The 27,606-nt window shown below is 33.9% G+C and overlaps 2 protein-coding genes across 2 annotated transcripts in view; both read right to left on the minus strand.

Moving 5' to 3' along the window:
* The window catches only part of LOC106050524 (cAMP-regulated phosphoprotein 21-like), a 47,904-nt gene extending 35,727 nt beyond the window's left edge, over positions 1-12,177 (minus strand). The window contains exons 1-2 of the mRNA XM_056003592.1: positions 12,040-12,177; positions 6,494-6,637 (exon numbers count right to left, since the gene is read on the minus strand). The gene's annotated coding sequence lies outside the window, so the exon portion shown is untranslated. The remainder of the gene's footprint in view (positions 1-6,493; positions 6,638-12,039) is intronic.
* Positions 12,178-14,843: 2,666 nt separating this feature from the next.
* Positions 14,844-22,490, minus strand: LOC106050519 (methylsterol monooxygenase 1-like). Its single transcript, XM_056004426.1, has 8 exons — positions 22,054-22,490; positions 21,447-21,524; positions 20,848-20,919; positions 19,999-20,075; positions 19,468-19,594; positions 18,659-18,707; positions 17,686-17,844; positions 14,844-16,825 (listed from the first exon to the last, which is right to left on the minus strand). The coding sequence occupies exons 1-8, from the start codon at positions 22,210-22,212 to the stop codon at positions 16,617-16,619; spliced, it is 930 nt and encodes a 309-aa protein (XP_055860401.1). The 5' UTR covers positions 22,213-22,490; the 3' UTR covers positions 14,844-16,616.
* Between the last annotated feature and the right edge of the window lie 5,116 nt (positions 22,491-27,606).

Raw genomic sequence — 27,606 nt, forward strand, 5'->3', positions numbered from 1 at the left:
TCTCAACATTATAAATAGTGGCATTGAACCGGTGACGGAAACCTGAAAACCATTTTGTCTCTTTCATGAAAGTTTGGAAATGACTAATATATTTCTCCTTAAAGTATAAGTAAAGATCGACCAGCAAATAAAGGGAATAGTCGACCAATGGTAGGGTACACAAAGACTTTGTGACATTTCCTCATTTAATGAGTGTCCAACTTTCATTCATCAATGAAACAAGACATCGTTTCATGCACAGAGACTGCCGATGTCTACACGTCTGATATTTACATAACTTAGTAGTGTAAGTAGATCTAGATAAAACAATTATATATGAAAAAGTCTGGCTCAGAATTCAATGTCTGAGGTTGACATGTAAGGCTGTCCAGTCATAAGATTTCAGTTTGAGACTACAGAAATGTACTTTTTCAAGTTTCTTTTACAAATATAAATAAATTATAGCTTTTACCTGCCTTTATGCTACCATTACTGTCTATTGTGGGTACTCTGTCGCTACCGTCTACTGTAGGTACAATATCTCTACCGTCTAATATGGATACCATGTCGCTACCGTCTACTGTAAGTACAATATCTCACCGTCTAATGTGGATACTCTGTCGCTACAGTCCAGTGTGGTTACTCTATCACTACCATCTCGTGTGGGCACTCTATCGCTACCGTTTATTGTGGGTAACACAAACCAAAAATACCAAGTTAAAAAAGCGAAGCTGACATGCAACCACAAAAAAAAAGTGTAGACATGTCTTTAAATGTCAGAGACAACCAATATCCTGGGGGGGGGGGGGGGAATCGAGCCACCCCCCCTCCCCTAGTCCAAATATTTAAGTAGCGGACTCGACTAACGAAGATGGAATGATCGATCGCGAACATTGGAATAATGCGGTATTAAAACACGCGATGACAAACGAGGTGATTCCCGGAAGCCTCAAATGAATGGATTCGATTCCACCCAGTGTGACCCGCAATCTTTAAGCCGTTTGTGTGAGCAATATTTCTATTTTCAGTAAGTGAAGAGAAAGGGGAGATTATCTTAAAGCCTACAGCACATCCTCTGGACAGAGTTTATTGACTTGTGCCCTAATCTACTGATAAATCCAGCCACCACCAACCCCAACCTTTTTTTCTCTCCCCGTTTTTCTAACAGAATTCGGCTGACGCTTATTGGTAATATTTGCACATTAGGGTCAATGATAGTCGGGCTCTTCCGACTAACTATGTATCAAGCGTAAGGCAGACAGTGACAGCGATCTCCAATTCAAAAGAGGTGACAGAGCTTACCGAGAAGTTTATCCAATTCAAAAAAAAAAAGGAGCTAGAGGCGTAGTGCTAGGTTAGTCAGACTGCATATGAATGAAAGGGGTGGTCAGCTGATCATCCTTCGTATAGATTCCAAAATGATTGTTGACTACTGTTACGTGCGCATCTTAGTGTGAATGTGAAATGGTGCGATTGCGTGTTGAAAGGAAAGAAAAACCGAAATGGAGGACTATGAACAAGAAAGTGTTTTCAGTGTTAATAAAGATTAAAGTATTTATAAACTGTGATTTTGTCGTTTACATGTCTAAAGAGTCTCATCCAATATGAAAACGTAACAAGTGGCGCCCAACGCAAAGGTAACCCACGTATCCCTCTATTCACAGGGGATCTCCTGTCAGCAGACAGTAGAGATAGTAAAATCTAGATCTAGAGACAGGAGAACATTCGATTCGATATTATTAGAAATAGACTATGGCGGACAGGGCTGAGGTAGCAGCGTTGAAGGAAGAGGGAAGGTTGTTGGAGCTTGAAGGGGCAGAACTAAGAAAATACGTACAAGAAAGGTTGATGGAGAGGGAGAGATTAGCGATGGAAAGAGAAAAAGAAAAGGAGAGATTAGCGATGGAAAGAGAAAAAGAAAAGGAGAGATTAGCGATGGAAAGAGACAAAGAAAAGGAGAGATTAGATAAGGAGGACAAAAGAGAAAGGGAAAAAGAAAAGGAGAGATTAGCGATGGAAAGAGACAAAGAAAAGGAGAGATTAGATAAGGAGGACAAAAGAGAAAGAGAAAAGGATAAGGAGATAGTAGCAATTGAAAGGGAAAAGAAAAATGAATTGGTCGCCATTGAAAGAGAAAGATTAGCATTTGAAAAAGAGACAGCAGAGAAAAAGTTAAAAACAGACCAAGGAAAAGAGAATGATAAAAGAAAGAGTGAATCTACAGGGAATAAACTGGCAAAATATAAAGGTTTGATATTCAACGAAGACAAAATGGACATAGACATTTTTTTGAAGAAGTTCGAAATAGAAATGAGAGAACTGGAGTACCCTGAAGACAAATGGACATTCTTATTGTCAAGATCATTTACAGCGGAGGTGCCTTCAAAAATATGTATGAACCAGAGTAACTACAGCATTGTGAAAGAACAACTACTTCGAACTTTCGGGAAAACAGAAGCTTTCTATCGCCAACAGTTTTTTAATTGTGAGATAGAACCAGAGGATGACCCGCAGACCTTCTTGGACAAAATGAGCAGCCATTTCGATAACTGGATAGAAACCGCTGAGGTAGAAAAAACCTTTGACAGTCTTAAGACATTTCTCATGCTGGACAAAGTGATGTACGAGTGTCAGGAGGAATTAAAAATATTTCTGTTGGAGAGGAAACCGAAATCCATAGAAGACATAGTAAGACTGATAAGGGCTTATAAAGTGGCACATCCCGAGAAGAAATTATCTAGAGGCAGTGATATAGAAGAAATAGTTGCCTTTAACAGAACATGGGAGACACAGAATAACTCTCACAGAACAAGGGAGACACAGGAGAGACAGTATAGAAGTGGTACATATGAAAGACAAAATGATAGCCGCAACGGAAGATATCAAGGAAACAGACAGGAAAGAAAGGACTGGGAGAAAGGTAGAATAGAGCAAGGCTTATCATTGTCATCTGATACTGGAACATTGGAGATTTTTCATACATTCGTAGGGAACAAGGCAGCCAAGACCATCAGGGATACTGGGAGCACTATTATTGGAGTGAATAAGAATTTAGTGGAAGACCATGAATATACAGGCGAATCTAGGAAGTGTGTTATGTTTAATGGGAATATTGTACAATTACCGATTGCTAAAGTTAGTATAGACACACCGTATGTTAAGGGGACAGTGGAAGCTTGTGTTGTAGATCAGGGTGAGATAGATTTAATTATTGGGAATATCCATGGGGTGAAAATATGTTCAGTAAGGGAGATTGAGAATTGGAAGAAATATTATGGGATAAAGTCTACGCGAGGTAGAAATGGGGATGTGGAAGAAGACATAAGATCTCATACATCAGATGACATGGGTAGCAGAGAGCACGAGAAGAAAGAATTAACAGATAAGGTAGAAAGCAATGCAATAGGAATGGGTCCAAATCAAAGTAAAGTAAGGCAATCAGTGGTACAGGGAAAGCGATTTAAACCCACATATAGACGTACAAGTTCATACATCTTATGCTTTAATTGTGGGAGAAGGGGGCATATTAGAAGACAGTGTCAACAATTAATTAGAATTAAGGATTCAAGGTACAATAGTGAAGAGGCGTATACGAGAAAAGAGAGGGATATTAGCAGCCTAGAAAACAGTACAGCTAGATCATTAGGTAGTAGGATCACAATGGGACATCATTGCAAAGGAGGGAAGCGGAAAGGATGGCATGTCAATAATGTTAGAATTATATAGATAGGATTAGAAAAGGTGGGAATGATGGACATTAATTATTGTTCTATTCTACAATGAATAAATATATGTGTAATGAATTGAATATTGTTGTTACAATATGCATGGAGCAAGATAGACTTTGTTTGTTAACTATTTGATTGCGACTGGAATGATGGTGTTTTGTACAGGCATACGATTATGAGTGGGGAGTTGTATTAATAAAAATATGATTACTTATAGATATATGTTAACAGAAGTGGTTTCAATTGCTCATAATAACAGTTATTATTGTGATGAATATAATTGTTATTCCATGTTGGAATTGTATTGGTATTAACATGACATTGTGTTTGATTTTGTGTAGTTATTACATTATGGTTTTATATGTTACCGATTTGTTTTAACTTGGAATAGTCTGATAATATATTCAGTGATTTGTATTTTGGACGTTCGATGTGCATCGAACTTGTTAAACAGGGGGGGTGTTACGTGCGCATCTTAGTGTGAATGTGAAATGGTGCGATTGCGTGTTGAAAGGAAAGAAAAACCGAAATGGAGGACTATGAACAAGAAAGTGTTTTCAGTGTTAATAAAGATTAAAGTATTTATAAACTGTGATTTTGTCGTTTACATGTCTAAAGAGTCTCATCCAATATGAAAACGTAACAACTACTATACACCACAGACACGCAAGTCATAGTCTACATGACCCTACCATGATGAAAAGGGGAATAAATCGTGTGCGGTGTATAACGAATGAAAGATAAGGTTCAGTTTGTGAAGACATCACATTGACAGAGACAAATCTGTAAACAAATACACCTTGTCTGTTGATAATTTAACCAAAAGTTGTTTTTTTCTTATTACATACTTTTATTGAACCTATCTGTCTGTGCAGTTGTTCAGTCTATCCAGTCTCTCGCGCGTTTAGAAGTTTAAAACAAGTGTGTAAAAAATATAGGCAGAAGTAGGATTCAAACCCACGCCATACAACTAACAAGAAAGAGGCTGTGGCATACAACTAACAAGAAAGAGGCTGTGGCATACAACCAACAAGAAAGAGGCTGTGGCATACAACCAACAAGAAAGAGGCTGTGGCATACAACTAACAAGAAAGAGGCTGTGGCATACAACCAACAAGAAAGAGGCTGTGGCATACAACCAACAACAGACTTGAGCATACAACCAACAAGAAAGAGGCTGGGGCATACAACCAACAAGAAAGAGATTTGAGCATACAACTAACAACATTGATCACTTGGCCATGCTTCTATTGCAAAACCTCAATAAAAATCATATTTGTATGATCAATAAGACATAAGACTGTAATTTTCAAAATATATTTCTCACAGTTCTTATTTAAATAGGTAAATGACTGATTGTTATTGCAAGTATTGTATTGTATTTAGAAATAAGAATTTATTTTCCCAGCACTCAAAGTATGTTTTGAATATATTTTTTCTCTATTAACCCACATAAAAAAAAAGATAAAGATGTTACTTTATTAATGAAACAATTCAACTTTCCTCTAAAACATTAAGTGGCTTCAAACAAAGAAATAGATTGTTATGGATCTGGTTATTAGGCACAAATTTAGGCCACTCTGTACCCACATTGTACTGTTTAGTTTAGTAAGTATTTGTATTGTACTATTATTGTACTATTTATTAAGTGATAAAAATTAACAATCATTTTCAAATTCTGATAAATTTTAGTCACTTTAAACTGTCACGAGTCGAGTCTGTGACCTATTTCGACCAGTTTCTAGAAGCTTGAGTTCAAACCAATGCAAGTGTCCAGCGTAAACAAGTTAATTTTAGGTATCCAATCAATGAAAGGGGTTAAGGAAAAAAAAGCACACGTCAGCTTCTAGAAGGTCAAAGTTACTAAAATAATTATCTGAGAAGTTTCCACGATTCTGGAATGTACGATTAAGAAAGGTATAAATTAAGGGAAAGTCAGACGGGGTCCTCGCATAGTAGTAGTTCTTGTAGAGCGATGGTCCTCGCTCAGTCCTCGATTAGTAATGGTTATAAGTTTTGTGAAATTAGCGGGTCCATTAGTTTTATTAGTTGAAGTTATACTAAGTGAAGTTTTATGTATCTTTAAGTTTTATTTATGAAGTATCAAGTCAAGTTGTTATTGAATTAAGAAGTTAATTTGATGTGAAAGTTGAAGAAGTTATTAAAGAAGTTTGAAGAAAATACAGAGAGATGTTCTTTATTCGTTTCATTGAATTGTCAAGTTTGATAATATAATCCCCTGCAAGTGTGCTTGTCACATAAATTATTTATAAAAATTCTTTTTGTACAAGGAAAAATCATTAACGAAAATAAAAATTAAGACAACTTGAGACAACCCAAATATTGAACTTATGTGTGTCAAGCTTGCCCTACCATTCGCCAAGAGAAATCACACTGATGTGTAGTGATATTAATAACATATTAACCATGACTTATCTCCCCTAAGCTTAGTAGATTTTTCTATATAAAAATTAAATTAATTTATTACAACTAATTGGTTAATGTTTTTATTCATTCCTGTGTTGTCACAACGCATGAGATTGTATGGAGAATTTGTTGACAATTGGATGAGTAGAAGTGGCAGAAAACCCATAGCAAAAATCCAAATGTACAAGAAAAAATACACAGTGTATTAATACAAACTTTGTAAAAAAAAAAAAAGGGCAGTCAAAGAGGCATTGAAAAGGGTATAAAGTGAATATGATATGAAATGAAATAACAAGAGATAACTTAGGACATTATGACCCTAAAGTAGATATACAAGAATAATAAAAGAATGGACATACCTGATTGAGTTCCAAGCCTCCCTTCAAGAGGGAATGGTTGTTAGTATCAGGTTCCTGCCAAGAATTAGACCTCCCTGTGATAAAACATCTACAGTGATGGAGCTGCGGAGTTCTTTCCACAGCCTCAAGAAGTAGTGCTCAAACCTGATTGAACAAAAAAAAAAAAAAAAAGGTTACTAAACCAATACATTTTTGTTGCTCACCCCCTTCCTTCTTCTTCATTCTCATTTTACATGTCGGAGAGGTCAGATCAGTAATCCTATATCGGCACCATGTATTCCTGGGCCGTCCCCTCTTCCTTTTTCCTCGGGGGTTCCAGGTTAGGGCTTGCCTTGTTATGTTGGATGCAGGCTTGCGAAGGGTGTGACCTATCTCCAACGTCTCTGATGGATATCTACTTCAATGGGCTGCTGCTTTGTTCTTTGCCACAGTTCCTCATTCACATTGGCTTTGTGATTTGGAAGCAGATGCCAAGCAGATGGGCAAGACATGGGGACAGTTGGAGAGACTCGCTCAGAACCGAAGCTGGTTGGTGGCCTATGCCCCAGAAGGGACCACAGGCAGAGATGATGAGATGAATCCTATATCAGAGATGAACCACGCAGTGATTTCCTCATCAGGCAGTTCTCCGTATAGTTTTTGCTCTATAAGCAAAATTTGTTCTTTTAAGTCTGCAGCAAGAACAGTTGTAAGTCTATCTCTGCATCTTCAGTCTGAGACTTGATCTACTTATTGTTATAACCTAATACATGCTCTATATCCAAATGACCTTACAGAATCTCAAATCTGCTATCTGCTACCACCTTAGGCACTTGAAATATTTATTTCAAGTGTTTAGTTCATTTCAATGATCATGCTGTGTTAATCCATATATTTCTGCAAACTTTAACCTCTTAGCTTTTTAATAAGCTCTCTGTGACTTCATTGACCAAGTTTTATTGGCAAAACATAACACAGATATCCTATTTATGTTTTTTTTTATTATACAACAAAAAAGAGATAAAATAAAAAGAGATTAAACATTAAAACAGCTAGAAAAAAATGAACACCCCACCCCCCACTGGCAAAACAATCAATCTCTGACTTAATGCTTCTAATTATTTAATGAAAATAGATAGTTTTGGGGATTACAAAATTCAAGGACACTCTGGTAAAATGTAAATATTTAAGATCTCCAGGACTTTTTTTTTTAATTCCACAAGATTTTCTGTGCATTGATTTATCATTTTAAGTTGATGTTGACAGCCACTTCAATAATCTACATTTGAAAATTTCTGATAAACAACAACAAAATTCAAGGCTTGGAGCAATCAAAATAAAATGTAAAGAAAACTGGAATTTTTAAAATGTATAATTTAAAGCTTAAAAGAACATGATGAAACCTTTGAATTATTGAGCAACTTATAAATTACAATTAATATTTCCCTGAATAGGTAGATTGACTCAAAGGTTACATTGACCCATCCTTTTTCTCATACAGGGCTGATTTCACAAACTGAAGGGAATATTTTCAAAACTTCCCCTATTTTCTTTTTTTTTTTTAAATAAATAAATGCTTATCAAGGATAAATAACTAAAATGATTCTAAGAATCTCAAAATTCAATCAGACAAACCACAATATCAAATTTTCTAAGTAAGAAAGTTAATAATAATGAATTTATTGAAAAAGGCATCAAGCCTGCGCTAGGTATTTTTATAGTGGAATGTGGATTGCGAAGACCATAACTACTCATTAATAGGCTAGAAGCCAACCACAGTAGTGGCTCAGTAGTCTGAGACGGATGTAGATAGCAGATGGTTTTATTTTTTAGTTTCCATCCGACCAAGGCTGTGGAGCCCAGTCCACCATTCTGAAGCAACTGCATGAGGATCAAAAGGGTCTAATGAGATTCAACGGTGACCTGTCAGCTCAATTTTCTACAGAGAATGGTGTGAAGCAGGGTTGTGTGCTTGCTCTTTGCAAAATTATTTGTAGCAATGCTAAATAAATTGAGGCGACTTCTGCATGGGGGCATCTTCATTAGGTCCCACACCAACAGCAGCATATTTAACATACAGCACCTACTCTACCGTTCTCACCAAACTTTTGTATGGCTCTGAGACCTGGATGCCCTACTGAAGGCATTTAATGCTCCTCGAGCGCTTCTATCCAAGATGCCATCACTTTATGATGGACATAGGCTGGCAAGAATACATTACAAATAGCCATGTTCTGCTGGAAGCCACTAATTACCATTAGACAGCTGTGCTGGGTCAGACATATATACCGCATGCCAAAGGCTATCTTAAAGTTGGACGACGTAACAGAGGTGCCCCCATAAGTGCTATAAAGATCAACTCAGGCACCATTTCATCCTTACTTGCATAGAGGAAAGTAGCTGGCAGCAGATAGACTCTCAAAGAGACGGAGAGCTCTCACAAAGGCTGCAGGACATATTTTTTAACTCAAAGAAAAGCCATTATTGTAGACAGACGCAGAAGATGGAAAGAAAACTTACAATGGCTTTGTCTGCATGAAATGCTGGAAAACATGCAGATCACAACTGGGTTGGTGTTGTCATGTGATGCACACTGCACTCATTCTCAATCTTCGTAATCGAAGACATTGCCATTATTGAAAAACAAAAATCGTAAACTAGCTACCAGCTTAAAAATTTTTTTATTGAGTTTATACAACCACTACACAATTTCTGAAAAAAGTTCCAAATGGTGAATTTTGTTTCTAACAACTGAATTATATGCATAATGAATATCTGTCTTATCTGTCTCATCACAGACATGTATTTCCCAGAGTTTTAACAATTTACTTTCTAAATGAGCTCTTCGTAAAAAATGTAGTACGTCCAGATATTCAGTGATATTAAATATCTTGTACTTTACTTAAATACAACTTGAAAAGCAATATTGATTAGTGATGATATTCTCAAAACTTGGAAAACCCTCCTTCTCCTAACATACATGTCGCCCCCACTCTATTTGCCTTCCTTCTGAGCCCTCCTAGCACTGTCTTTTTCCTTTTGGTCTCTGTCTCTCTCACTCTCTCTGTCTCCTACACACAGTAATGTACCTTACACAAGCAACATTTTATTCAAATCATTAAATCTCACTTTTTTTAATAAGTTCACACAGATTGATTCTTTAACTATTCAAATATTGAATTTAAAAATATCATGCAAAGGAACATTTAAGAATGCATACATATACAAATATATATATACATATGAGTGTGGTCTAAAACATTTCTTACTAATGATAATATGTATAGTTTTAGAAGAGTATTAGCATCTTTCTCCATAATATATATATATATATATATATATATATATATATATATATATATATATATATATATATATATATATATATATATATATATTATATATGTTTCATTGCTGTTTACACTTACAAAATGAGATCTCGATCATCTAGACTTTAACTTGATTTAGGTCTAGAAACTAAGTAAAGAGATCTACTGTCTAATCTAGAATTTAAAGAAGATAAATTTAGCCTAGAATAAAGTCAAATCTGTATCTAGAGAGCATGGATTAAGAGATTTATTATCTAAAATTAGGAGTATAATCTAGAATCTAGATCTATGACTTTTAAATTGAGTATAAATTTAGAATCTAGATCTAAATCTTTCAGGATGATGTCTAGACAGGTTTAGATCTAGATTTATTCATCTTATTGGATGGCTGTCTAGTAATGTGATGTGCTCTGAACTGAACTTGTGCTTAGTTGTTCCATCACCTAGACCTATACTATATATAGTTTTTCTTAAATACAAATTCTAGTTCTAGTAGTCTATAGATAAATAGAATCTCTCTATTCTTATATGACTGTTGTAACAAGTGCTGTCTACTAGACTATATATCAAATAATATCTAGATCTCTATATTGTTCTAACTCCAGTGGCAGACTGATAGGGTTAATGTGTGTGCAACCTACTGACACATCTGACTCAGGAAAATCACACAGGTCAACGGCTGTCAATGGACAAGGGGCATTACTGCTAGTACACGCAAATATAACCTGTGTTATGGTTATGTGATTGAAAGCCTTCACAGATGAGAGACAGTGTATAAGAAAGGCAAGTGAGTTCAGGACAGCAAGGCAGTAGAATGTGAGTCCTTGAAAATGTAGCTGTACGAGTCCGGGAGTAGAGAGAGAGACTTGTAGTGTTTAGTAGGCAGTTCTGTTAAGTGCAAGAAAGCATTTGAAGTTAATGTAACCAATGAGTTGTATTGGCTGTTGATGTATTTGTAATTATAAACTCTTGTCGTCAAGTTCTTGTATTAGATGTGTTGTGTTAAGCAGTGTTTACAGAAGGCCTGGTAGAGAAGATCGTAACAATATATAGATTATAGATTAAGGACTAGGAAATATCTCTAGATTACTCTAGAATAGATGTAGATCTCTACTTAGATACATTTATTTTATATATATATAGACTCTCACTCTACATGAGTCTAAGACTATAGCGACTACAGACTACTGTCAACATGATCTAGACTCTAGACCAGTGTTTCCCAAACTGTGTTCACTGAACCCTAGTGTTCCATAAGTTCTGAATAGGATTACAGATGTTCCACAAACTACTGGAATAATTAACTTGTAGGCCACCACATGAATTAATCTCTCTAAAAAAAAATCAAAGTGTACCATTAATTTAAATACTCTGAATGTGCGAAGTGTTCTGTTAACTTAAGGTACTTAAGGAAAAGTGAAAAGGTATGGGAAACACCAGTCACTACTCTAGCATCTAGACTCTAGATTTAGAATTCTAGATCAAGATCTACTTATCTACTAATCTAGAATCTACTACTGAGTAGACTAGATTCTAGAATCATGTAATCATGCTAATGTTTGTTTATTAAATATTAATATAGATAATAATACTTAGTCTATATGTAGAGTATTGTAGAGTCTATATAGATTATAGATTAGATATGTAATAATAATAGACAGCCTGCCCTAAGAATTAAGAATCTACACTCAGATTTACTATCACTATTACTATTTACTATTAGTATTACTATTAGTCTATAACTCTATCTCTATAACTATAAATATAAATAGTATAAGTATAAGTCTATAAACTCTATTTCATAGTACTAAGACTAATAGATCTATCTAGTAAGTATGATCTTATGATGAGTTACTTAGACTTAGATCTAGACTAGACTCTAGACTGGTTAGTCGTCTTAGTATGATAAAAATAAAAAATCAATCTAAGAATCTCTGGAATTTTCAATTTAGACTCTAGATCTAGTTAGTTAGAGTAGACTCTACCGTCTACTCAGGATACATTATACTCAGAAAAAATAAACTGCGAATACGGAATAGAGTCTAGTCTGAAAGGACTGAGACTGACTGAGGTCTGAGTGAGGAGTCTCGAAACGAGTCAGTCACAGAACGAAAAAAACGAGTCTTAGTTTAATTTTTTATGATTTATGGAGATCGAGTAGCTATAAAACAAAAACAACATGGAACCACGAGTTTAAATTATATAAATAATCTAAGTAAATATAGACTAGAGCCTTACCAAAACCGAAAAATCCTTAACAACTCGTAGATTGTTCACTTTTCATATGATAAAGGCATCATATAAAATTAACAAGAGATAGAGAGAGGAAGAAAATGGCAGCCTATTGACTAATGACGTCAGAGGATTTAGGAAGCAGAACTCTTTTTTCATGACATCACTATTAAACTTGCGCTTAGTTGTTCCATCATCGATCGGTAGCCTACTTTATAACGAATAAAAAGAAAGAGGGTTAGAAAGGGGAAAGAAAGTCGTAAAAAAAATGCAAGCTGATGGAGTCCTTACTCCAATGCACGAAATGAGTAGGTTATCTCAATGATTGTTTCCTTCAGAATTGTCAAAAGTTTACATATCCATTGAGCCTTTCAACTACAGATCCGAGTACAGGTTATAAATTAGTAGCATTCCAGACTGAAAGTTATTTTAGTATAGATTTATGCAAATAAAGCTTCAAAGAGCATCATTATTGCTCCTAGCATTAATATTTAATGTGTCTCTGCGGTGAAATGCATATCAAGAAAAAAATCAGCATCAGAACTGTTAAAATCTATCAAAGAAACGAGAATGAAATATGCTATAAATATATTTAATATGCTAGGACAAATTTCTACAAATGCTCCTTCTTCCCTATAGCGCTATTAGACTCTAGATAGAGCATGGAATGGGTTGCCTGAGCTAGCCAGGAAAACCAGTGACTTCTCGCAGAATTTAGGTTATTTGTTAAAATGCATGACGCGTAGGACGTAATCATCTTTTTTTTTTTTTTTGAAGTAACGTCTGTATCATATAAGATAAGATAAATGTATTGAAGGTTGCTTACAACTATTAGGCCTACTATTTACGACATAGGGGCCTATTCTACTTTATGATCCAATATCAAGTTGAACTATTTTATATTTTGTATAGTCCTGTAGAAGTTATAATACATTAGTGTGAGGCACAGTCCTCATCCCATATGCTAGGACAAATTTATAAAAATACTCCTTCTTCCCTAGTGCTATTAGAATATGGAATGGGTTGCCTGAGCTAGCCAGGAAAACCATTGCAGTGATTTGGCAGAATTTAAGTCATTGGTTATTATGCATGACTGAATGCATGACGCGTAGGACATAATCATCTTCTTTTTTGAAGTAACGTCTGTATTATATAACATAAGATAAGAACATACTCGGGTCAATTTATATAACGAGACGCTGAGCTTATAAATTAATAACGAATTTACCGTTATAATGGGGTAGAGTTGTAGACAGTAGGCCTAATCTAAGCTGCTATAGATCCACTTTTACCAAAATTGACTCAGAGCGTCCATTCAAATGTGCATTATATTATTGAGTTGGTTCGTCCAAAGATCCAAGGATTTCATCGGTTCGAATTTTAAGCACTTTGGGAAAGAGAAAGGTGTGGAGACAGAGGGCTACAGCTCGGGGACTCCACAATAAAGGGGCCTCCACACACACACACACAGAAAATAATAATAATATATCAGAATCTCGATGGGTCAGAAACTTTTAAGGGGTTTTTTTTTTTTTCATTTTTACGATTTGCAAAAATGTCGTGATTAAGAATTTAGTGTACACTTGTAGCATGCTCGGAATAAGGCTTGTCTTCGAGTCCGAAGATAAATGAGGAATGCAGTATTTTCCGTGGATACACAGCCCCACCTGTGACCTACATATGTTGCCACACCCGGAATAAGTAGACCTGAATAGGTCTATTATACAGCTCCGGATTTACTACAGGTGTGTCTACCAAGGGCCTTACCCATCACTCCAGTAATATGATGTCAACAAAAACGAAGAGATTCAAAGAAGGAAACCCTGGTAGATCTACTGAAATTTAAGAAACGCAAGAGGTGTGCATATAGCGCCTTCAAGTTTGTAATAATAGATCATCCTCACGGATAATAAAGATTGTTAGGCCTATTAACATTCAATTAGTTTGCCGCCTTCAGTCATAAAACAACTATGGCTCATGTCGTAATGCATTTTTTTAATCATGTGTTTGTAATAATATTTTGGAAAGGTATTTTCACATCATGTATGAAAGTAGCATCTGACTGTCAGCTGGAGGAGCCATTAATTCTTTACCAGTTTTAATTAGATTGCTACAATACTTTGTCCTGCTAGAGGAGCCATTCTTTACCATTTTAATTTCACTGCTACAATAACTTGTCATATTAGAGAAGCCAGTCTTTACCAGTTTTAATTAGATTGCTACAATACTTTGTCCTGCTAGAGGAGCCAGTCTTTACCGTTTTAATTCTACAATAACTTGTCCTGTTAGAGGAGCCAGCCTTAGCCAGTTTTACTTTGTTACAATAACTTACTACTTCTTTCAAGGACTGTCTCCCCATACTTTAAACTTCAAGTAGTAAATATTTCAATCGGCTACTTGGTAGATTAACAATCCAGAATATTGGAAATGATCACAAAAGGCACTCCCCCTTCCCCCAAATAGAAACTAAAGACACGGGCATTTTGCAATGGACTGTAAAAACTCCTAGATGATCCAAATGTCACAGACCAGTGCCCTATTACTGTTACATCTAGCATGTTTAAATAAATAGATGTACCATTTATGAAATTAAAAGCCTGTTTGAAACTAGACATAGTTATTTGTTTGGAATGTTCTTTTCATCACAGTGAAGATTTGATTTTATTTCTCCCAAAGACATTAAAAGGCAATGAAATACTGAAACTATACTTTTGATTATCATTTCAACATGTAGCCAATGAACAGGTAGGCAATACTCCAACAACAAACATCTAACCTTTCAACAAAATAAAACTAGTTAGCAAGATATATTTAATAAAAAAACAAACAATTTATTTATGTATTTACAAAGTATAAAATAAAACATTCATAGCCTATACAAAACAATCAGACAGTTATCATCATTTCATCAAGCCAGATCAAAAACACAGTAGTCATGACTACAACAGGAATAAAGTTTTGTATTAGTTTGATGATACTAGAAACTAGTTGCAAAACAAAATACTGATGTCTTAACAGGTACAGTTACCACACTCTTGGAAGAGTGTTATTGATCAGGTTTATTTAAGAATGGGGTTTAGTAGATTTTAAGAACCTCTTTTTTTTTTTTATTTTAAAGCTCAAAGAAAAAGTGTATGTTGTGACTGGCTGGTTTATAGATTTGAGTTCCTTATAACTTAAAACTAATTCAACATTTGGCTAATTTTACAAATTAAAGCTTATGACTAATTTCAGCATCAAATTAAAAGCAATCAATTTGTTAAGTAAACTACACAAGAGCATCATTTATAAATGTTCCAGCACATTGTAAATAGTTTCTTGGCTTAGGCTTAAAAGTAAACAAATATTTCTCTAACTATATTACACACGCCACACCGACACAATTGATAATGTTAACAACAACAAAATGATGACAGATAAAGTCAAAGATAAAAAAACAAATCCTGTACACAAAATAAATATCAGAAATGTGAACTCATTAGATAAGACAAGCTTGCAGAATAAATAACACTCGGTATTTCTATCTTGAAAAAAAAATAGTTTTGTCTTTGATAATATTATAATACAAATGATGGTAAGGGACATTATTAGTCTACAAGTCTAGAATGTCAGAGCTGAAAGGGGGCATTACTCAAAGTAGCTAGATACATTAAAACTCTTTAATAAATAAAAAATTTGATCAACTATGATAGCCTAGAGGAATATATTACTGTAGACACTAAAATGGAAATCATGAGTATGATATATTAAACTGTTGTACAAACATTGGTTATCAATAACAATGCAGTGTTAATCCCACACAGTTATGAAAGTGGTTTAGGGTTGATTTATTACTATCCTTAAAATAATGACAAAGCATTCTTCCCAACAGCTGAACACCAAATGCTGATTTAAAAAAAAAAAAAAAAGAATCTTTTGTTACTTACAAGACATGCAAGACAATGAAAGCAACACATATAGTATATACTCTATATACACAAGGTCAAATGATTGTGCTTAAAAACTATAGTATAATCATACAAAAGTTTATCATCATCAGAAGATAATCATGTTTTAAAAAAAGGCATGTGAACACCTCAAGTCCTTTACTTCATAAACTATTTTTTTTGTGAAGAAACACAATCCAAGTCTGAGAAAGTAAATTGTAGACATGGCTCATTAAAAATGTGGTAAGCTCTCAGGTTATAATTGACATATTTAGTATGTAATATTAATAAATAGTACAAACGAGGTAACATATAATGACCAGAGGGAACAAATATTGTTTGTGTTCAAATGACTATCACTCATTTTGACATTACAAATTTTTAAATTAATACTTTGCAATGTTGCATACAAGTGTATGTTTCAAAATTTACCACAGCAACTTAGTAGAGGTAATACTCCTATTTATTTTTTTATAGCTTATTTTTTTTTTTTTAAAAAATAAACATTTTTAATGGATAGTATTGTTTCAATAAACTAACTTCATTTATATGAACATTGATTAGTTGCCATTACTATTAAATGACTAATACTAGTTGCAATTCTCATTACAATATAGTCCTAAAAGTATACTAACACTAGTGAAGAGATGATGATGCCTATTGAGACTTAGTTTTCTTGCCATTCTGTTGAGTCTTTTTACTATTGTGTTGAGTCTTATTGCTATTTTGAGCACTCTTTAAACTTTCTTGCTTTGCGTAGTATTCTTTAAACTGCCTGTCAGTGCCGAATATTTTATCCCACCATGTGAATGTTGAGGAGTAGTTGCCAGTGAAGTTAAAGTGGTGAAAGTCATGAAATCTAGAGCCTAGAAAAAAAACAAAACATCATGTGAGCTTGAAAACAATACATGAAAATGTCAGAAATAAAACAATATTTTTCCCCCACAAAAAATGGAGCCTAGGGAAAAGTGCTTGTATCAACAACAAATATTAACAGAGTTTGGTATTATTACTGCGAACATATTTAAGAAAAGCTTGCTAAAGATAAAGTGTTGCTTAAAAAAAATTGGAAAATACTATTCCAAAACAAGTACACTGAAACTAATATACATTGAATCATAAATTGTATTAGTCCAATAGATACTATTATGAAAAAGTTGTGTCTAACCGAGACCAAACACTGACATGTCACAGGTCAGGTTTCAGGCCTTCTATAATGATTAATCTTTTTCTAGGTCCTAAATGAAGAGAGGTAACCCTAAATTATTTTTTTTTTATACATTGTGGTATCTGGACTTTGATAAAAAAAAATAAAATAATGCATACTAATCAGATTTTCACAATAACTAAAAAAATTTTTTTTTAAATTACAAAAATGCAGTTATCTTACAATGGTGTCATTTTTTTCCCTTCCATAAGGTATATTAAAATATTCAGTAAAAACATATATGCCTGCTATCTTTCTCATTCTAAACCAGACACAAGAACTTTTTTAACACCAATTATATTAAGTTATTGGTAACTTTCTAATGCATTGCACCACAATAATCCTTCATAAACACTGCATTCTACTGTACCAGTAGTTTTTGTGTTAATACGTATAGCGACCAAAACATTTCATTTACAAATGTAACAGTAACTGTTGGATTCTCTTCAATGTTTCAGTTGAGACATTGGACTATGTCTATTATTAAATATACAATCTTAAGAAGACACTACAACTCACCTCCATAGAAAGGGATAAGATGAAATGGGTTCAGATAAGGTATGTCGTATCCACTGTGCACGTCTATTGTTTCAAACAAACGCACACACACCCAAGCCCACAGTAAGACCATGTGGTTAGCCAGCAACAGGATGCCCCAGAAAAATCCCATACCTAGAACTGAAACAAAATAATAATGTTTACAACTCAACTGACAGAATGCATAATTCAGTTGTAGATTTTTTTTACTCCCTATATGTAAACACCATACAATACTTACTTGTCTAAAATACACCATTACTAACCTCAAATACCTTATGTCAAGATAAAATCAGTAAGCACAGTAATTCATACATTACCTGTCTTCTATTACAGTTATTATTAACCCATTAGCTCCTTCTGCAGTTGGAAACATTTTCCCGTTTTAGTCCTAAACCATTGTAGAATGTTTCCAAAATCCCCTATTCATTATTGTTGCTAAACTTTAAAAAAAAGAAGATTTCTTCTAGTCTCATTGCAAGAGTGATTACAAATCATTTTGGAGATTACTAATTCTATTTTTAATAAAATCAGGAAGATTTTTATTACTTAAATAATCTTTCAGATGAATAGGCCCATAGCCCCAGTGTATAAACCCCCATGTGGGAAAATGGGAATTAAAAGTATATATTTTTTAAAACTAGACATATTGTTTTATTTTTTTAAGTTGTTTGTTTATATGTATTAGATCTTAAAATTGATTTTTTTTTTCAAAAAAAAATATTTTCTAGGATTTTTTTAATTCGGAGGTATCCCTCTTTGCTTAGGGCCTGGGAAGGGTTTTTCTTAATCGGAAATAGGAGCTATTGGGTTAAGTAAGGGAAAAATTAGTTCTAATTACTTTACCATTACAATTGAAATTTAAAAGAATCAAAAATCAATGGTACATTATCACTAAGAATCCTTTAACATTATATGAACCAACCATCTCAAGCAATATTAATGAATCACTTACTAAGAGTCTCTGCAGGATGAGCATATTCAGCAGTCATACCAAAAGGTGACTGAAAAAAAAATAAAAAAATTGCATGATAATTAATTTAGTCATAATTATTTTCATCAGAAAAAATGAGATGGTTAGATGTCAAACATTTGATTATGTTAGGTACAAGATAAATCTTCCTAATATCTTTTAAGTTGTTCTTCTTTTGAAGAAATTATTGTTTTTGATTGATTGTTTCACTAGATCATTATGTGAACTTACATAAAGCCTACAGAACACAACAAACTATGCACCACCCTATGTATTTATTGTACTTGACATATTTACAACCACATATAAATGCAAGTATCACACCAGCACTGGTAGATCAAGGCTAAGCTATGTTTTACCCTCACCAACTGACTAGCTCTGAAAGTATCTAAAGTTTAAATCAGCAAAATGCACATGACGTGAAATTATTAATTTGAGAAAGTAAAGATAAGTTGATCTTGATTTGACCTCCTCAATAATAATTACCTAAACTTCATCTGTCCCATGTTTAAAAGAGAAATTGTACTTTTTTTATGCAAAATATATCAGGTGATTGATTGGTTGGTACTTTGCTGCAAGCAACATTTTTAAATTTGAAAGGTGGCACACATGTAAATGATCCTGATTAATGTTGTGCCTGGCATAAGTTATAATAAGTAAAACTTGTGCCTGGCAAAAGTTATACAAAGTCAAGCTTTTTGTGCCTGCCACATGACAACCTAGATCATAACATCATTTAGCACATGGACAGCAAATGGATTTTCCTTACGAATGGACAGCAATAAAAGTACCTGAAAATTATGATGTACTTTGTGAATATATTTGTATATTCTCTTGTCATGCAATGCACCATGAAGAAAGTAATGCCATGTGTCTTCAATTACTGCACAGCCAAACACTCTCAGAGCTAGATCATACCTAGGGACAACATTGTTAAACAAAACATAATGATTCTGTTTATATTCTATTCAATATTAATAATAAATAATGACAAATTAGTTAATTTTCTAATGGGAAGACATCCATGATGACATCCCCTTAATTACAATTCAAATTGTTAAGTAGCTTTTATTTGTATAGAAATTGCACATTGAATTGAAAAGAATTTGTAAATATAACATTTTTGTATTAAGTTAAAAACTGAATTTAAATCTTGATTATAATATATTTTGAAATACAAAGGTATTGAATCTAGGAAACACAATCGTAAATCAATCTAAATTTTTCTTACTTCTTAAGTAACGATCTAGAAAATATTTATTTTACATGCATGTATATCTTATGCAATAATCTTAATATGTCATAAAATGCAACTATCTTACCATGGAGGCATTTCTTCCCATCCATAAGGTATATTAAAATATTCAGTAAAAACATAAGTGCCTGCTATCAAGGGAAGCTGTGGAAAAAGAGGTACACATTTTAGTTCAGCATTTATATCTGCTACAGCATTCTAGTCCTAACTACATACATGTTCAATATCAATCTAGTCCTAACTACATAACTGTTCAATATCAATCTTGTCCTAACTACATAACTGTTCAAAATCAATCTAGTCCTAACTACATACTATTCAATATCAATCTAGTCCTAACTACATACTATTCAATATCAATCTATTCCTAACTACATACATGTTCAATATCAATCTAGTCCTAACTACATATACATGTTCAATATCAATCTAGTCCTAACACTACATAACTGTTCAATATCAATCTTGTCCTAACTACATAACTGTTCAATATCAATCTAGTCCTAACTACATATACATGTTCAATATCAATCTAGTCCTAACTACATATACATGTTCAATATCAATCTAGTCTTAACTACATATACATGTTCAATATCAATCTAGTCCTAACTACATACACATTTTCAATATCAATCAAGTCCTAACTACATACTATTCAATATCAATCTATTCCTAACTACATACATGTTCAATATAAATCTAGTCCTAACACTACATAACTTTTCAATATCAATCTTGTCCTAACTACATAACTGTTCAATATCAATTTAGTCCTAACTACATTTACATGTTCAATATCAATCTAGTCCTAACTACATACACATTTTCAATATCAATCAAGTCCTAACTACATACATGTTCAGTATCAAACTAGTCCAAACTACATAACTGTTCAATATCAATGAACTTTTACCTGTATAAAGAAATGGTTGAACATAATTAGCTTGAAACATTTCCACTGGCCCTCAAAAGTTTCTGGTCGATTCTAAAAGAAAGAACATATGTTTTTGAGGTCATTACTTGATTACAAACTAAGTGAGGCAAAACATTAATTTGTGATATATATATGACATTTTAGAATTTAAATTAAAAAAAAATAGAGGGAGTTATATACTTAAAGACTGAGCTTCCATGTATTTTGTTTATGACAAGGATTACGTCACCAACTAGGTATAATATATAGTTTTAAAAAAGCCACTATAATCTGTCATTATAACAATTTCCTACTTAGATATAAATTGCCAAAGTATAATGAGGGCAGAAAGCATGGATTCTAATGTTATGCAGGTGATCAGAAATTTGTTTCTCAATGTTTTAAGTTTAAGAAATTGTTTTTATGACTCTTCTAGTTCCACTGAAGACTTAGAGTTATTTTTTTCCCAGGACAAAAAGTTCTGATCACAAAATCTAACTTCACATTATTATATATATATATATATCAAAAAATCTAACTTCACATTATATATATATAAAATAAATGATACTAGATTCTAGAATGTGTATTTTACTTACTGCCTGAATCTTAAATCTTCTCATGAAAGGAATGAACTGGAAAATAATACCTGGCATACATGCTGCAAAATAAATAAGCTGGGGAATACAAATATGATGTAATATTATCATAATTATGAGTTAAGACTTAAGATGTTCTAAGACCATTCTTTAAAATGAATTATTTAAGAGCAATCTATCTTCTTTAGGCACTTTAGCAATGATTAGCATGTTTTGCATTAAGATTTTATGTACATGTATTATATAAGATAATTAGAGACTTTTTACTTAGTGGTCACCAGTGGCAGTGGTGATTATTATGATAATAGCCACACTGCTATATATATAATAATACATGTATTCAAGTAACAGTAACATTATTGTCATTATAAATATAATATAATTAAATACAATATAAATTATAATAAATCTACTAATAGTACTATTCAATATACTTATACAGTCAACACTCATTATAAATAGCATACTACTGAAATACTATAGTGTCCAGTAGACAGAGACTGTAGATTTGATTAGCCAGAACATGTAGATCTAGATAGATAATTCAACATAGATCTAGATCATGTCCTAGATTTTCATATTTAATATTTAAAAAAAAAGCACTTACCTCGTGAACAATGAGAGATCCCCATGTAGCTATTTGAAATTTTGTATAATTGTTTGTCATATAAATCCATGCATTTGCAAAAGGTTCTTTAATTGGATTTTCAGGTAAAAAGTCCAAAACTTGTTGTGGGTGAAACAAATGATCTGTTAAATTATCCATTTGAGAAACTGTGGTACTTTCCAATCAACAAAATATAATGTGATAATCGAATCTAATAGAGTTATAGTCTATGGAATTATATAATGTCAAGAATTAGAATAATACTTTAGTCATACCGGCTTACTTGGCAGATTTACGGAAAATGTTAGGCTAACCGGATCTAGACCTATATCAATATTTCTAATACTTTTTTAGTTTTTGCCTCTTTGGCTAATATTGTTTCTATCTAATAAATTTCAAATAGAACAGGTTTTTTTTCACAATTTTAAAACTACAAACATATGTATCGATTATTCAACATAGATCTTACAGATAGAACTGCTTATACTATTTTCATTATTATGAATTGAGATTTAACACTAAAATGGCAAACAGGCACAGCACAAATAAATGTAACAGCTGATGTACAGCCTCACTGGGCAACCCCCAGTTGAGCAATAAATCTAGTATTTTGATTGGCTGGTGTTTTGTGGTCTGATTCTCCCTGTCCTAGATTAAAAAGGGTGCTGATATTTATCACGTAAAAAAAATAATTAAAAAAAAGACTAGCATAGTCGGCACTACAGAGTCTAGAACTCTAAATGCCTGTGGCTGTATTTGTAGATAAGACCTTTATCTGCATAAAATAAAATTTTTGTTTATGGTTATTCATTCTTTAATATAGGCCTATTCTAATTCAAGTAATTGTGACAGAAAAATGTTATAAAGTTTCTAACGAATATGCTAAATTGTTGATGATTACGGTTATTATGTAGTCGGTGTAGTCCGACGAATAGTTTTGTCGACAAAGATATGGTAATTCACTACATCTAAATTTTTTCTAAATGTTTCGAATGTTCATTCAGAACATCGTAGTCCAAACCCGGCTCTAGGACGGAGGACCGGCTGGGGTTGGCGGCGGGCAGGGTTCAAACCCGGGGCCACTCAGACAACAGTTCAGAGCGCATACCACACGACAGGCACCTATATATCCATCTCGGGACGGAAAATTTAAAGTTTAAAACAGTCAAATTTGATACAACGTTCAGCGGCTTTTTTTCTGCATGAGATAGGCTATATTATGAGGCAAAATATTCTTATATTATTCAACGCTGATCGCATCTAGGTTTGGGTGGTCATGTGAAATATGCTACTGCATCCGTTCTTAACTGAGAACTTTGCCTTATTTGACTGTCTATACAATTTTGCTCTAGACTTTAATATCCTATCTTTAAATAATGACAAAGATTTTGTAATTAGGCCAATTTATTTTACTACAAATCAGCATTAAAACAAAATTACAATGAGTTCTTGTTTTCAGACTAAATCCAACGCGTTTCAAGTAGATTTAATATATAGATCTATGCTTCAATATTTTGCGAGCGATTATCAAAAGCTGTGAAGTACAAACTATCAATAGCCACAATCTTACCAAACTTCATACAAAATAAACGCTTGCGGGAGGAAAGTGTTGCCGGCGTGATTGTATTGTTGTGTCGGCAGACGTTGTTATTGTTATTATTACATTGTTAATATCCATAGCTGTACAAAGAACTGATTAATATCAATATATGGATTCGTCTCATTGTACTCCATGGCGTGAACAGAATCGAATGACGGATTTGGACTTCGCTGGCGACGTTGCACTACTCGAATCGGGTCTACAAATAGATGCATACTCCTCCGTGATGCCCCCCCCCCCTCTAAGTAAAAAACGAAATAAAACAGCGAAATGACTTTTTTTTCGAATGTGTATTTATTGTTAAAGTATATTTATTGTTAATGTGTATTTATTGTTAAAGTATATTTATTGTTAATGTGTATTTATTGTTAAAGTATATTTATTGTTAATGTGTATTTATTGTTAAAGTATATTTATTGTTAATGTGTATTTATTGTTAAAGTATATTTATTGTTAATGTGTATTTATTGTTAAAATATTACTAATTGGCAGAAAAAAAATGACCAAGATACTACAAAGATCTGAGCTGCTTTCTTGTTGGCAAAATCGAAGCCAAATTAGTGGGATGCAATTTTTTATTCAGCGTTGATTGCCATTAAGTGATGATCAGCTTAAGTCTGAAAAAACTTTGCTCGCACAGAACCTCGCTTACCACGAATTGTCAGAAATATGGAAATATGGGGGGAGGGGGGGGAGACAATATTACAACTGAATCATCTATCCAACATTTTTTAAAATTAAAACTTAATATCTCAATCAGTGTCCTTGTTTCAGAAGTTCAAATGCTTCCGAAGAGACTGCGACAAACCGTTGAAGTCTCTTTCACTCCAGATGAAATTCGTTTTTGTCAATGTCTTCATGAGAACTATCGACATTGAATTCGATCTGAGGGTTCACTAGTTGGGATGGTGACACAAATTCATATTTACATACCACATCATGATATTGCTCATATCAGGTTATTATTTCTTGAACTATCCCGTCCAAGGAAGAATACATTTCCATTCTTAGCTCTTTCTTGTGTGTTAATACAGAATATTCACCTTTTTCATCTGGCATCTTGTGGCTAACACGTCTTTGAGGTTCTTCGCTAATCAGCAAATCTGAGCACATGCATTCTGTAAAGGTAACACTGGCTTCAGCGATGTTCTCCCGACTAGTAGTTAAGAATGTTTTTAATCTTGTCCGTTTAAGTGCGCAGTCTCTTGTTTTTGAAGGTAGACTTACGCGTCCTTAATTCAGTTAATACAGGGGCCAAAAACACAAGGTAGGTGAAAAAATGAAGACTACATAACAACTAACAATCGCCTGCTTCAGACCTAGTAGAAGACTTTTCATCTGTTCTAGTCAATGTCTCTAGAGTTTCTATAATGTTTGAAATGAATCCGTAACTATCTTAATGACTTGTCTTGCGCTCCAGCGGGTTTTAACAAAGCGTTTAAGGCTAGTTTCAGTTATTTTGTTGAGAACGCCCTAGCGGTGTGCTGAAATCAATAAAAAGGTGTGTAAACGGTCCAATGTACCGAAAAATGTTACTGAATAGATTTCAGCTTCAGCCCGAATTCCAGCCAAACTCAGAGAATGGTTCGAGCAGATAATGAATTAAGATGATGTCAATGAAATACTACAGAATTTGAACCCCATCAATATCCATGACAACGTAATATCAACATTTGGAAAAATTGATCCTATTTTGTGAGGTCAGATTAACCGTTTAAAAAAATCGAAAAATATTTGGCTCATTATCACCTAATATTACAATAAGCTTGTTTTGTAGTTGTAGAGACATATACGTGTTTGGTCTGGAACTAAGCTTAGTTCGAAGCAAATGTTCTCTCAGGAGTGGATCGTACTTGGATAGTAATTTCACAAACCCCTAGAAACGACCTAGATTTTGTTTTTGTCATTCTTCTTCAACCTGTTCGCGATGCCCATTAAGTGCCAGATAGGGCTGTTTTAGACTCTAAGTCATTTATTTATAAGCTCTAGATCTAGATGAAACCAGCGTACTGAGCAATGGAGTAACAAAGTGTAGCCTACATGAGCGTGTAAAAGTGCGTTGCCTCGGAGATTTAAACAAATCTGGTCAACTTGATTCAACAGCTTACGTTTAATGTAAGAAAGAACATAGGAGATTAACAAAAGTCACAAGTACAAAGTTGAGAAACACTAAAATTGATGTTCAAGCTCTTGGAAATCGCTCTGGACATGTCAACATCACCTGGGGGTGGGGGGTGGGGAATCTTAAAGGATTATTTCTAGCTGTGATTTGACCTTTTAGTGCAGATGTACTGAATGATATTAATAATACACAAGAGTACTTGAAGACAAGAGGTTTAATTACATATTGACAAAGCATTGGTGACTAAATGTTGTTTGTTTACCATTGGTGAATGAGGTCCATTGTCAACTTCTTCAATGTGCTCTTTGTTTACATCATCCACCGTTCTCAGTCTTTCATGTAGTTTGAATGTTTGACAAGCTTGTTGATGAAGTGAAGTCATTAGTAGGTTTTTTTTTTTTTAATTCGGTTGGAAAACAAACAACATTGATTCTGTCTCAGGGTATAAACACGAGACCATCCGAACGACAGTCCAGTGCACACAAATTACGACAAGGCAGCCATTCAAGTGATAGACATTATTCCATGATAAATTAATCATCGCTCTATCTTGAAATTTTTTATTAACCTCCTCCCCAATTCGTTCACAGGAGGTGATTCAAAAATTCAACATCTTTAAAGATTCCCTATGTAAAAGAATATGATGTTACTTTTGCCATGGATGCTACGCATGGGCGTAGCCGGGGGGGGGGGTTCTTGGGGTTCAACCCCCCCCCCGAAATGAAATCCCCCCCTGCGGGGGGGGGGACGGACTTAATGACTGATTTTTGCTTTCATTTTGTTTATTTTAGGTGAGATTTTAATACTAAATCATCACTTACCACAGCACAGCCGAGGCAGTTTTGAGTTAAAAACCCTCTACCAGGGGGTTTTGAGTTTAAATCCCCCTACCAGGGGGTTTTGAGATTTTAAAAACTCCTATCAGGGGGTTTTGAGATACAAATCCCTCTACCAGGGGGCTTTGAGTTTAAAACCCCCTACAGGGGGTTTTGAATTTTAAACCCCCTATCAGAGGTTTTTGCAGTTAAATCCCCCTCTTCTATAAAACAAAACAAAAAAAATGCAAACAACAATCCCCAAATTCCAACACCACAGTTGAGGAAGATTTTGATTTTAAAACCCCATCCAAAATTTACTATAAGCCCATCTTCAATAAAAAAAGCAAATTACACACTCAAAATTCTATGAGCGTAGCCAACGGGGTTTTGAGTTTAACCCCCCTCCCCCTTCCAGTTGGGGTTTGAAGCTAAAAAGTACTTCTTCAATATAAAAAAAAAAGCAAATTACACACTATAAAATCTATGAGCGTAGCCAAAGGGGTTTTGAGTTTAAATCCCCCTCCTCCAGATGGCTTTTTCTTTAAATTTCAAAACCCCTCCAGATGGTTTTGAGTTCAAAATTCCCCCACAGAGCGTTTAGAGTTGAAAATCTCTCTTCAATATTATTTTAAAGCAAACTACAGTCACCAAATTCTATGATCGTAGCTAAATTGGGTTTTGAATTAAAAACAAACAAAAAAAAAAACCCAGAGATTTTTTAGTTTAAAACGCCTCAACAGATGATTTGACGAAAAAACTTTCCTTTTCCATATAAAATCTAAAGCGAAATACAGGCATGTAATTCCAAGAGCGTAGTCAAGAAAGGTTACAGATTTCTACCAGTGGCTTGGGCTCCATTAATTAAGTGTGAATAGTCTTCTGCCGAAATTGAAAATCATTAAATGTGTCTCAACAAAGATGGCTAAGACAGATTTTAGGAGTCAGTCATAGAGATCGGGTCTAAATCAAAGAAATCATGTGCCGAACTGGGAGTCGAATCCTTAGTAAGGTTG

Source organism: Biomphalaria glabrata, chromosome 11, assembly GCF_947242115.1.
Source record: "Biomphalaria glabrata chromosome 11, xgBioGlab47.1, whole genome shotgun sequence".
In the NCBI taxonomy this organism is placed as follows: Eukaryota; Metazoa; Mollusca; class Gastropoda; family Planorbidae; genus Biomphalaria; species Biomphalaria glabrata.